The sequence below is a fragment of the Haliotis asinina genome, chromosome 15 (genome assembly GCF_037392515.1).
Source record: "Haliotis asinina isolate JCU_RB_2024 chromosome 15, JCU_Hal_asi_v2, whole genome shotgun sequence".
NCBI lineage: Eukaryota > Metazoa > Mollusca > Gastropoda > Lepetellida > Haliotidae > Haliotis > Haliotis asinina.
Window position 1 is genome coordinate 22,384,836 of NC_090294.1, and position 13,231 is coordinate 22,398,066.

The 13,231-nt window shown below is 38.5% G+C and overlaps 2 protein-coding genes across 3 annotated transcripts; one reads left to right on the forward strand and one right to left on the reverse strand.

Moving 5' to 3' along the window:
- The first annotated feature begins 10 nt into the window (after positions 1 to 10).
- LOC137265558 (cell growth-regulating nucleolar protein-like) lies at positions 11 to 8,356 on the forward strand. Of its 2 annotated transcripts, none has more exons than XM_067800977.1 (7): positions 11 to 53; positions 905 to 1,052; positions 1,384 to 1,498; positions 2,366 to 2,476; positions 2,865 to 2,948; positions 3,977 to 4,444; positions 5,491 to 8,356. In XM_067800977.1, exons 2-7 carry the CDS (start codon positions 928 to 930, stop codon positions 5,626 to 5,628), a joined length of 1,041 nt encoding a protein of 346 aa, XP_067657078.1. In that variant the 5' UTR covers positions 11 to 53; positions 905 to 927; the 3' UTR covers positions 5,629 to 8,356. The 2 variants fall into 2 exon arrangements, with proteins under 2 accessions (XP_067657078.1, XP_067657079.1); XM_067800978.1 differs by having other exon boundaries at positions 27 to 58.
- On the reverse strand, positions 8,342 to 12,278 carry LOC137265557 (alpha-(1,3)-fucosyltransferase 7-like). The gene is made up of 2 exons (XM_067800976.1): positions 12,097 to 12,278; positions 8,342 to 11,476 (listed from the first exon to the last, which is right to left on the reverse strand). Exon 2 carries the CDS (start codon positions 11,447 to 11,449, stop codon positions 10,283 to 10,285), a length of 1,167 nt encoding a protein of 388 aa, XP_067657077.1. The 5' UTR covers positions 11,450 to 11,476; positions 12,097 to 12,278; the 3' UTR covers positions 8,342 to 10,282.
- Positions 12,279 to 13,231: the final 953 nt, after the last annotated feature.

The window sequence follows — 13,231 nt, forward strand, 5'->3', positions numbered from 1 at the left end:
AGCTGAGGTTAAGCGACATTGTTGCTTCCGGTTCTTTCCACACGTGTCGTAGGGTATGGTTAGATTGTTATTATATATATTAATGCAGATGCACCTAATACTCACATCTAAAGTCCATATGTGTAAACATTTATAATATTGACAGTCGTGAGAATATCAGATACTGACATTAATGCATGAAACCATGCATGGGCTGAAGTAAAATGGAACGTGAAGAGAGGCCAATCGAACTGTACTAAAGACTAGTTGGACTTGATTCTGTAATGGTTTTACTTGATCTTAGCGTTGAAAAGTTAATGGGCCTTTTCAGCTTGAATGGATAAAATTGAAATTTATATAATGTTAAGGAAAAGATCTTTCATTAAGAACACAGTTTTTCATAGATTTCCTTCTGACAATTAAAACTAAATATCAGTGTCATTTATTTTCAGTGAAAATTGTCCGTAATGTTATAGACGTATATTTAATTTGCAATTTCCAAACTCCTTTATTATGTTATGAAAATTCGCAAAAAGGGTTTGAATGAACCCTTAAGAGATCAAATCTTGAATCATAGTGACATCCACATGTGGAAATGCACCACTTCAAATTTATTTGATAAATATCATACTTATAGGCTGATAGGCCTGTAGCAAAATAGACAGAACGGCCTATAATATCCCGTTTGGCCTATCATAGGCCAATTGGTAGGTTTCCCCAGGCTGCTGAAAATGCATTAAAGTAGTTATTCATAGTTCTTTAACACAGTACTGTGCGTTAGTAAGGAAATGCAGGTCGTTCTACCCCATGTGTAATTTGATAGAGCATTTTAACATTGTTTTTTAACAGAGTTTTTAAACATATTATTAACTATAAAAAAATAGGAGAAATTAACATTGTTTGTGACATTTGTTGGTCCTTTCAGACAAATCCTGATTGAGCTTGACCATGGTGTTTTTCTCCTGTAACGTGTGTAATGAAGCCCTTAAGAAGAACCAGGTTGAAAAGCATTGCATGACAAAATGTCGGAACTGTCAGTCTGTGTGTTGTATTGACTGTGGCCAGGACTTCTGGTGAGTTCACAAACTGTAACATGGCTTAATTTTCTCTTGATGCATCACAAGGCCGTACTTCACCATACCATCATAAATATATCAGCATGACATGGCTGTCATTTCTTTTGTGCTGGTAAATATTAATTAAAATACATTTCCACTTTGCCAGCTTTGCATAAGTATGGATTAAGTCTCCTTATAAAATTGCTTAACCGTCCAAACTGGCAAATTACAACTTGTTTTAATATCTGTTATCTGATTTACACAGCTGTTTTCCTAAGAGTAAGATTTAAGTAAGAATGCCAGTAGCATGTATTTCCTATTTGTTTAATGGCTATCTTGATTATAGGGGAAATGACTATGAGAAACACACAAAGTGCATCAGTGAAGACCAGAAGTACTCTGGGAAGGGATATGTGGCCAAAGTCAACAAGGGTGAGGCCAAGCAGGATCGATGGATAGAGGTTAGTGTTTAGAACTTGTTAATGTAATATGATCTTGCATGCAGTTGTGAGACTGTATTGGCTTCAGCATGGTGGAAATATTGTAGCTTTTCATTTTCAAACCCCAAGATGCATAATTATGATCTCGTTTAAGTGTGTTCTATGAACACCTGCTTCTCTCATTATATATAGGGGTGAAGCAGTATTCCGCAGTATTTTGCCTTCTGTTCAGTAATCGGGTATACTCTAATCCAATCCAAAAATCCAAATCATTTTTTGACCCTTTATCATGTTTATTTTTTTGTTCATTCAGATTAGCAAAGATAATGGTTATTTGTTTCATGTTGTAAGACATTGTAGGTTTGGGTCTTGTCAAGTTTCGGCATTATGATCTTATACCAGACCGAAATGGGCCTCACTGGAGGCGTTGGGAAGAGCATACCATTTCACTGTATATAGATGCAGTGCCTGTATGGAATCGAGCCCAGTATCCCAGATCCATGATAACCCAGGTTGGAATTGGTTTCTAGCAACCAATGGTTGGAGAAGGTGATGGAGCAACCGCGAACTGAAGCATTCACTTATCACAGTGAAGACACAGGTTCAATTCCCTCAATGAATACATGTTCAAAGCCCATTTCTGGTGTCCCCTACCATGACAATGCGGCAGTATTACTAAAATCAGCATTAAGCTTAAGTCACTCACTTCTAACAGGCACCTTACGTGTGCAGGTGTTCAGGCTTGCTGACTTGGTTGACATGTCATCATATCCCAATTGCAAGCTCATTGTCAGGTCACAGTGATAGAAGCTGCATTGATTCTTAATTTTATTTTATGATTTTTTTAGATTTTAGATGGTACTGTTATTTGTTTTAATGATGTTATAGCAGGTCCAGTCAGCCATAGATAACCAGAAGGGAGGCAACCCCCGACTACGAGGCACCCTGGAGAGCATCAAGAATTATCCTAACATTCCACGAAAGAAGAACAAGTTCGAGGTCAGTTGTGCAGTCATTGAATGGAAATTTTTATAAAGATAAGGAAGTATCCACAACATAATGTTTATACTGATTATTATTATAATTAATTTTGATGTATGTATATAGATGTAATTTGAATTTTCTACTTCCTCACAGGTCCATCTTAACTATGGTGATCTTTTCATATGTAAATGTAAACATTTATGTGGCAGTAAACTGTTGATTTCATTTTGCATGGATGTAATATGGTAATATCGCTATCACTGCTGTGACATTATCATGCTGTACCATTATCACCTTGACACCTGTAAGTGTTGAGGAGATGTGTCAGTTTAGATTTAGTTTTGCCATTGAATGTTTAATGATTGTGTGATTGTATAGTCAATGTTTCTTTTTGGGGTTTCAGAATTTCTTGATGAACAGCCTACGGATCCGTGATCCAGGATTAATCTCCCAGCTGTGGAATGTACTTATGGAGCAGGCTGTCAAGGTGAAAAACAAGCACCTTTGTGCTTACGTTAACTACAGTGTGTCATGATGAGTGCCTCATATGTTTATATTTGTCATAAACTACTGTCAGAATATCACATATATGACAATGCTTGAGTCACGATATCATTCTTATCTTAATGCTTGTCATGATATCACACATATCACAGTGCTTGGATTACAGTATCTTTCATTGTACGGTGCATGATTTATGATATCTTTCGTATGACAATGCTTGATTAATGATATACATGTGACAATGCTTGATTAATGATACCAAGCATAACAATCCTGAGTAATGATATACATGTGACAATGCTTGATTAATGATATCAAGCATGACAATCTTGAGTAATGATGTACATGTGACAATGCTTGATTAATATCAAGCATGACAATCTTGAGTAATGATATACGTATGACAATGCTTGATTAATGATATCAAGCATGACAATCTTGAGTAATGATATACATGTGACAATGCTTGATTAATGATATCAAGCATGACAATCTTGAGTAATGATGTACATGTGACAATGCTTGATTAATGATATCAAGCATGACAATCTTGAGTAATGATATACGTATGACAATGCTTGATTAATGATATCAAGCATGACAATCTTGAGTAATGATATACATGTGACAATGCTTGATTAGTGTTACCATGGATAGAGGAACTGTATCATGCATATCACAATATGCAAGTAACAATATAGTGTTTTACCATGATATATTCTTGTGCTTGAATCATGTTATGATTGATATTTCACTGCTTGAGTGATTTTGTCGTGCATAATACAATGCTTGAGCAATGAAATCATGCTCATTGCAAAGCTTGAGTCATCATACAGAACATATGCTGCTTCGGTCACAGTACCATACACAGGATGAGGCTTGTGTCCCAATATGATATATATTGTGTATGTTACCCTTGTGAACTGTTTGCCATTTTTGTAATTCCATATGTCTTGGCCAACATAGGTAAGAAGTGGCACTCACCAACTCATTCACTCATTCTTGTTTCAGAACATGCAGAAAGTTGCTCAGGACAAGCAAGGTCACAAGGCAGTAATAGATGCTGTGGAAAACACTGACTCAACAAACATTCAAAATGGTGTCAGTGAAAATGGACACGCAGAGAATGATCAGAAACTGAGTAAGAGAGAAAGGAAGGAAGAAAGGAGGAAAAAGATGAATAAAAAGGAGAAAAAGGACAAGAGTGGAGCAGACGATGACAATGAGGAACAAACAGAAGAACAGACAAAGTCAAAGAAGAAGAAGAAGAAACGGAAACGTGAGGAAGAGCCGGTTGAAGTCAAGGGAAAAAAGAGGAAGAGGACTGAGGAAGAAGAGGTGGAAGAAAAAACAGATGAACCTGAAGAGGAGGAGGAGGAGGAGCCTGTTAAGAAAAAGACTAAGTTTGACTGGGAAAGTGTGATCACAGCAGTGTTGATGTCAAAAGGGGAAATTGCAGTCAAGAAATTGAAGAAAAAGGTGGGTGTGTGTTCCTCTTTAGTTAAAGATGTATAGTGCTGCTCTTAGCAATGTTACAACTCAGCAGCATGTGGAATGATTGATGTGTGTGTCTACAGAGGGGGCTCAGTGGGCAAGCTTCCTGAAGTTTGTGATCCAGCAAGGTTGACTTGTCGGGATCAAGCCCACCTGTGACTGGGTGTAAAACGTTGGAGTCAACTTTGTGTGCAGACTCTTTAAGTGTTGTCACAACCCCTAGTGTAGACTACCAAACCCTGTGCACTAAAAAGAACAAATTGAAACCATTGATATATGACCTGATGGTGGCCATATGAATATGTGCAAACACCAAGTTGCAGGTACAGCAATGTGGAGTAAACCAGGACAAAGTACTGTGACTATGCGTCCCAGTCCACCCAGCTGTGAATTGGGAACCTCTTTAGGATGGGAAGGTCACAACAACTTCTGTGTGCCTACAGGCAAAAAGAGTTGTATACACCCCAGGGAGTTGAGATTGACATCCAATGATCAAGGGAAACAAATAAAAGCACCTTGAGCAAGTACTTGTTTTGTGGATATGTGCTCTATATAAATATCCCATAATATAATTATTACAGTCTGTCTTTCTGTCCCAGAGATGATATCCAAATATCCGTCCTTTGTGTATGTCTACAATCTCTCTCACTCACCATGCTCACTGCCATCTATGTGATCTCTGAGTATCTGTACCCGTGAAGGTCCCGGGGTAGAATAGGCCTTCAGCAACCCATGCTTGCCATAAAAGGCGACTATGTTTGTCGTAAGAGGCGACTAACGGGATCGGGTGGTCAGACTTGCTGACTTGGATGGCATATGCCATCGGTTCCTAATTGTGCAGATCGATGCTCATGTTTTTGATCACTGGATTGTCTGGTCCAGACTCGATTATTTACAGACCGCCGCCATATAGCTGTAATATTGCTGAGTGTGGCATAAAACTAAACTCACTCACTCACTCACTTACTCTGAGTATCTGTCTATGTAAAATGAGTGATATGTATGTGTTGACAGTCTTTCTTTTCCTTCAGGTAATCTCAGAGTATCTATCCCAGATGGGACCACCAAAGTCAGAGGAAAAACTTTGGGCCAAGTTTGAGAAGAAGGTTTCTAAAAACCCAAACTTCCATGTAACCAAAGAGCGAGTTAAGCTTGCAGGAGATACTTGATACGGGATTCGTGTTTTATGATGATATCAATACGTCCACTGTTAATGAATTACATCATCTTCTGCAGATGTTAAGGTACAAGTGACTTTCTACTGACTCAAGGTGAGACTGGACACTGTTTTACTGTGAAACTGAAATAATTTCACACAGCATAAAGGAATTGTTATTCCAACAATGATACCCGATCTTGAAGTTCAAAACTTGAAATGGATTCCATGCTGTTATTTTGAGCAGCTATGGTCATATCAACATGGCCATAATAGAGGAAGATCTTATTAAGAGAATCAACTTCTGAGCAGCTCTGGTCTACTGGGAACACTGTGTTTAATGTCAAGACTCAAAAGTTTAGGAAGTCCCATATGATAGATCCCACTTCTCATAAATAACCTAGATCATGTTCACACAGCGATCGTAATTGTAGACTGTCATAACACTCATAGATTAACATGGGCTTATGACACTTGTAGTGCAATGAAGACTTAAACACTAGGCCTGGATCTTCACTGGCTCCAGAGGGTGGTTGCATAGATGCTCATTCCTAAAAAGGGATGGTGGGTTAGCCTAATGATTTACTGCTTGACAAGTACATTGTGTATTACTGCTTGACAAGTACATTGTGTATTACTGCTTGACAAGTATTGGATGAGCCATGACCTGACAAATGACCCCCAACTTGCATGTATGGGAACGCCCTCCAGAACATTTTATTTGAAACAAAAGGGAAACAGTTTGTCCTCTAAGTATTGAAAAGTTCAATTTCTTCAAGTGAATGGTGTTCTGATTGTTATGTCATACTACTGCTTGACAAGTATTACTGCTTGACAAGTATTAGATGAGCCACAACCTGACAAATGACTTCAATTTTTCATATATGGGCAGGCCCTCCAGAACATTTCACTTAAAAAATGAGTAAAATAAGTTGTCGCCTACAACTTGACAAATTAAATTTCTTCACTCGAATCGTGTCTGCGGGGCAAGTGTTAAACAGAAGAGGCATTGAGTTCACGCCATGGACAGCATGTATTACACATGCTTAATCCCAATCTCTCATACCTGTAGCGATCAAGCGTATTTGTCTACATTCCCTGCCCTGCCTACTTGTCACAAACACGTTTACTGTGCAGGCTCATCTAATTCGTGTGTGTCAAGCAGTAAGAGGCCACTCATCACACTGAAAATCCAGGTTTGATTCCACAGGTATGTTAAGCCCATTTCCAGTGCCTAGTCCCTTGCCATGTTTTTGTTGGAATATTGCTAGCAGTGATGTGAAAACAAACTTACTCACTTCCAGAGAATCTTTATTGAAGATGATTGTAGTTTGAATTCACTGTATTCTTACTTCTAGCAATGCTCTGTTTGAATCTGATGCTATGGTAGAGAGTGGATTCAGAAGTGGTGTGTGAGCATGATTGTAAGCCACTTGTGCAATATTTCAGGAGTATCATGATTGGGGATAATGGGAATGAGCTTCAGACATTGTGGACAACTGAACCAGGACTTCAGCTTGACAAGCCAACGCTTTAACCATGATAAACATTAGGTGACCAACCATCCCAGATTCTTAAAATTGAATGATGTATTTCTGTAAAGTCTGAGAGGAAGCATTTCTTTCTTTAATGTACTTACATAATAACATACCTGATAGTTCGCAGATCATAATTCCATTCTGTTATGATTACAACTCTGGAACAGTGGAAGCGGAGAAGATCTGGGTTAGCACTGGTCTTCAGTAACCCATGCTTGCCATAAGAGGCGACTAACAGGATCAGGTGGTCAGGCTCACTGATGTGGTTAACCAATGTGAATGTGCCAAATGGCTGGCATTTTGCTGAGTCAGTGAGTGTGATGTGAAACTTAACTCACACTACAACTCTGGACTTGTTACCTTTCATTTTAAGTCGAGTACAGCTGGCACTACACTAACAACAGCCAATCATCAAACTACACAGTATTGCTTAAGGGCACTCTTTATAACAGGGATAGCAATTTTCCGGAATCTGCAGATTGAAATGCAAATCAATCCCATATCCCCAGCCGATTTTCAGCTGAAATCACTTTCACCTGTTGCCATCCCTGTTATAAAGGAAGTAACAATGTTGTCTGTCTCAAATACAACCTGTAATGTCCATTAGCAGCAGACATGTTCCTTGCCGTTATACTTAAGAAAACTGTTTTTTATTGTTTTTTTATTGTTTTTATCTGGAGGTTCATTCAGAGTTGTTATTCAAACGCTTAATATAAAAATTCATATCATGGACTTGCATAAATAAGACTGCTACTTTGCATATGTTTCAAGGTATATCTATGCCAAATTCTGATTCAAGCTCTTTAACAAAAAATAATTTTATGCTCTATGAGCAGTGGTAGGAAAACAGTTTGCATCATCACTCCTGCAGCAAACTGGCGTAGAGGTCCATTGTAAAGCATGATGGAAAGGCTGTAACATAATATCCTCAATAGTCAAAGACAGAACAGTGAAAAAATATAATTCAGTTCACTTAAAATGGTAATTAATTTTGCATTACATGAATTATTGAGTGTCATCTCGGTCATATCACTGACAAAGCCATATGGAGGAGGGCCCTAAGGGAGGTAACTGTGCATCATTGCTCTACTCCCGTTATCATTTGCTGATTGTATGATGGGTCTTTCTTTTACTTATACAATGGAAATATTTGTTACATCGTTGTTGGAGAAGAATGAAAATAAAGTTATCTTCAAATATAAATTATCCCTTTGTTTGTTCCTCATTTAATGAGGTATTGCTGGAATTGACACCATATTAGGTATGCTTTGCTCATGGACAGGTGTGGAAATTGTGCTGATCCCAAGGAGCCCTGTCTTGACAAGATTTGTTTGTTTGTTTGTTGTTTTATGCAATTTACTAGCTATATGTTGGCAGTTAGTAAATATTCCAGTCTGGACCAGACAGTCCAGTGATTAAGAGCATAAGCATGAACCTACATACCAGGAAATGGAATACGTTTGTATCAGCTAAGTCAGTGAGTCTGACCACCAGATAATGTTAAACACCTCTTACAACCTGTATGTATTGCTGCTTCACTTAAAAAAAAACACAAATTGTTAGGTGAGCCAAAGAGCTTGCTTGCACTTTAATTTACTTGGATGTAATGAAAATGCTAAACTACAGTAAAAATTCAATCAAATCTCTGGAATATTGCAAGAAGAAAAGTCGGAATGTCTTAAATGAATGCACATAAGCATTACTTCACACAAATGCTTTGGTACAAATAAACACAGTGATGAAATGACTAGAAAAATAACCTAATTTCAATTATGAAGCATTATTTGCACACAGCCCATACAAAGGTCATACCATTAAAAATAGGGATATTCCATTTTGCATGCATACCACCATAATCTGTTTGGCTCAAAAGTGGTTTAACTCAAAAACTAGTAAACACATAATACTCAATGAAATGCTTACTGTAATCAAAACATCAGACCACTGACTGAGCATTATATGTTTATTAGGTCTTTGAATGTCACCCAAGGTTAGAGATGGTAACAAAGATTACTAATTATTTTCAGCATGTTTGACTCAAATTACCCAAGGATTCCTAACTGATTTAGTTCAAAGCTACATGTCTGAACTGGGTGATGATGATAACCTTATGTAAGTATATATTCGTCAATGAGTTGATAACATCCATAATTTTACACATTGCGAAAATGTATGTACAGTTTACACAAATGAATGGACTTGACAAAGAAAAAAAATTCACTAATTAACACACAATACTAATTACTATTCATTGTACCTACAACACATAAGCTTTGCTTAGTGTTGCATCATGTAGTCTGCACAAAACAGATCTTGCTTCATGTCATCTACAATATAACAAACGTCGCCACATCTGAAGAGGTCTCTTCCTGTGAATTTAATAACCTATCCTGGGATGTCTAATAATGATGATGAGTCAGTGAGCTTAGTTTTATGCTGCATTCAACAATATTCCAGCCATATGGCAGCAGTCTGTAAATAATCAAGTCAGGGAACCAGTGACATGTCAACCAACCCAACGAGTCTGATCACATTAGTCGCCTCTTACGACAAGCATGAGCTACTGAAGATCAATCCTAACCCAGATCCTCACTGGGGGATGATGATGATGATGATGATGATGATGATGGTGGTGATGATGCAAGAAATAAATAAATGTGACATGATACCCAGCATTTGTCATTATAACGATTGGTGGGTGGTTTGGCAGTGTAGTGATATCAGGTACATCCACAATCCACAAATTTGGGATATTTTTTAAAAATTGGTAACATTGTTTAGCCAGAACTGTCAGTATAAAATTCAATCACTTGAAGGTCAAATCATTGTATGTTTACGTGTAAATAAAGAAATTCAGAAAAATTGAAGACAAACCCAAACCAAATATGAAATTCCATTCATAATAAAGTCACCTCTAAGGCCTTCCTATGACCAACAGTAACATTTAGACGATTTAACTAAATTGGTAATATTTTGTTTGTTGTTTAAAGCAGGTAATATTCCAGCTGTATGTCAGGGGTTTGTGAATGATCAAGTACAGGTTGCTGAAGACCCATTCTTACACAGGTCCAAAACACTTATAAAATTATGTACATACTATTGTTAGAGATGAAGCCACCCTACACAGCATCATGACACACAACCTTCTCCATATGGACAAGTGTCTTGCTCGACCCATCCCTTAAGATCTGAGTACACCTGTGCAGGCTGCTCCGCATCATGCAGACGTTCACAGAGGCCACACCAGTTCATGCGTGTCCATCCATTGGGGACTAACTTGTAATTCTTCTTCCAGGAAAAATAGGAATTATAAAGAGATTCATTCCTTGCAACGTTCCAAAGATACTCAGCCAGACTTCTGACATTTGAAAAGTCATCCACATTTATATAGGAACCAGGGGGCACCATTGTTTTGTAGTCAGCTCCACCTCGCACAACCGGGATCTGGTCCCGAATTATTGGCCGCCAGAACTTTTCTGTTAAGTAATCCCGACAATACCCATTCTCAAATGACAAATAGAACTTGTAGTCATCAAATACTTCTCTGCAGTCTTTTTTACATTTCAGATTACCACATTTACCATATATGTCGATATCTATATACTGTTTGAGTTGTTGAACAACATTCATTCTTTTGCTGCGATCATTGCAATTGCTGCTTACCCACAATACCATCTTAGTTTTCTTCCTGTGGTAATTTTCTTCATTGAAATGCAAAATTTTGTCTTGAGGACTTAAAGGCACCCATCGCCCATATGGAGAAAAGACTGTTGCGTCTTTACGATACCAACTGGTCCAGTTGAATACACCATTAAACTTGCTCAGTGGTAGATAAATATAATTAGGTGGTTCAGTGTTATGCAGAATCCAGATCTGATCTGTAGTTCTTGACGAGGGTAGCGGACTGTCAGGATGGTCAGACAGATCTCGGACGTTGAACAGCACAGAATGACTGGATGTTAGGAGGTGTCTGTTTGTGGTCACCTCACAGTTGGTCACCGGACAGTCCTGGAAGACATTGTGGTCAGCATCCCACACAAGACCTGTGAAGAAGGGTGTCCACAGAAGAACCAGCTTCCGGCCATCACCGGTGTGGCCAACAGGGGTCCCTGCATCTGGAAAGACGGTCACAAAACGTGGATCTTTTGAATTGTAGCTCCACTGTGATGGTGGAACACTTGACTGGCTGCATCGGAACCTGTTGTACAGTGTAGTTGTCAACACTATCCCTACAATGATCAACAACAGCAAACAGACCTTCCTTTGTCTTACTCGAAATGGCCATCTTGGAAACATTTGGTCACTATAGCAGACTTTCAAGACCTGAAACAACAATTCCACGAAGTTAATACAACCTTCCCTGCAACACAAAATCCATAGAATTTGGTCATTGAGGTGGTTCTCTAAAGACTCTTCAGCATTGTTCATCTCCGAGGGAGATATCCTTGTACTTACTATTTCGTTGAATCATTTATTGAAAATTTTAACTGGAAGCTTTATCATTCACATTCTTGAAGTCTATCACAAAGAAAGAGAAATCCTTGTGTGAGTAATTCCAATATTTGGCCATTTTTGCATTGACTATTGGTTCTAAAATTTGTGTACATGTTATTTATTTCAGATTTTTTGACAGATAGTGTGTTTCTATATTGTGCTTTAGTACGTTTTACCTAACACCGTATAACTATGGTCTCTGCCGTCCAGTGTAATTTAGCGAACATTTTATTAAATATATCTGCCCCGTCATCTCCTGCTCTATTATCATTCTCCCCGTTCCCATGACAAGGCAATGATGCAATGATCGCTTAGCAACAGCACATGTAAGTTAGTAAAACTGGTCCTAAATCTACTTGCTCTAAGAATAGATTCCGCTTGTCCCAACGACAAAAGCGACTTTCATTCGAACACTAACATAAACGTGCAAAGACAGATACTGAGAATACCTCGATGTTTTCACTTTGGAAATATCCTCTACTTTCCAATCAATACATTCCGTCGTAAACGACTGCATTTATATGTTAATATTTGTCTCTGAAGACAAATATTGGCGTCGCAACAAACAATCCTTCGACACCTTGTCGGTCGTCAAACAATAACTGAACTCCCCACAGCGCTCTACTGGCTCAATGGATCAAAAGCGCATCCGCCGATACAGTTTAGTCAAACATGTCCATCAGACAAGAAGCCCGGTCGTTCTGAGCTTTCGTTCAGGAGTGCAAAGAAGGGATGTGGCACTTTAATCTGGTTCCCGGCTCCCCTTGCGCGCGCTTACATTCGCCAAAGGTTATTGCGAGACGGGGCCCAGCTTAAAGTAACTCTGTCTTATTACGTTGATACTTTTAAGCTAGTGGTAGAATGAACGTTATGTGCCAGTGTAAGTAAACTTAGTCTTAATATTATTTGTTACACTCCTCTACTGAGTCTTACAAACCTCAGCAGGAGATCGCGTCAGGAAACCTTTGAGCAGGGATAATCTACAACACATAGGCTGCCTGCTTTGAGTGACCAATGACAGTCCAATCAAACGTGAGACGATCGAACGGATTCAACCAATCAGACAACGGCTACTGTTTCGGGTATGGCGGGACTTACAAAATTCCCCAGTTACTGACACATTTTCTCAACAAAGAAAATCCGCAGAAAACACATATATTTGACCTTCAGTGTATATGCTTAGGGCTTTTTGATGACATAGTTACCATAGCCAATATTTCTACAAGCTGACATCCTTGAATACTGACAAAAAGCTCTTTTCAGTGACAATTTACTCACTGTTGACAGTGTTGTAGCGTGCTTAATGTCCATCACCCAGAAGTCATAGTACAAAAATAGCATTCGGAATCGTTCTGGTACAAACCTGTCCGAGGAAAAAATTTGGTAACCTGTGTTCTGATAGGTCGATCTCAAAGCTTACCGGACGAGCCCTTCTACTAATAGGGTTTGTTAGACTCAGTGTAGGAGTGTAACGAATAATACTGAGACTTAGTTTACTAAACCTGCGTTATGTGACACATGGAAAGTGCCTGATGCATATGTTGTCCCATAGGTATTTCATGGGAACGAAATTGGTCCCAAGAA

Coding starts and splice junctions, on each gene's coding strand:
- LOC137265558 (XM_067800977.1), top strand. CDS start 928: ATGGTGTTTTTCTCCTGTAACGTGTGTAATGAAGCCCTTAAGAAGAAC. Junction 1,053..1,383: donor GACTGTGGCCAGGACTTCTG/GTGAGTTCACAA, acceptor TCTTGATTATAG/GGGAAATGACTATGAGAAAC. Junction 2,477..2,864: donor GAAAGAAGAACAAGTTCGAG/GTCAGTTGTGCA, acceptor TTGGGGTTTCAG/AATTTCTTGATGAACAGCCT.
- LOC137265557 (XM_067800976.1), bottom strand. CDS start 11,449: ATGTTTCCAAGATGGCCATTTCGAGTAAGACAAAGGAAGGTCTGTTTG.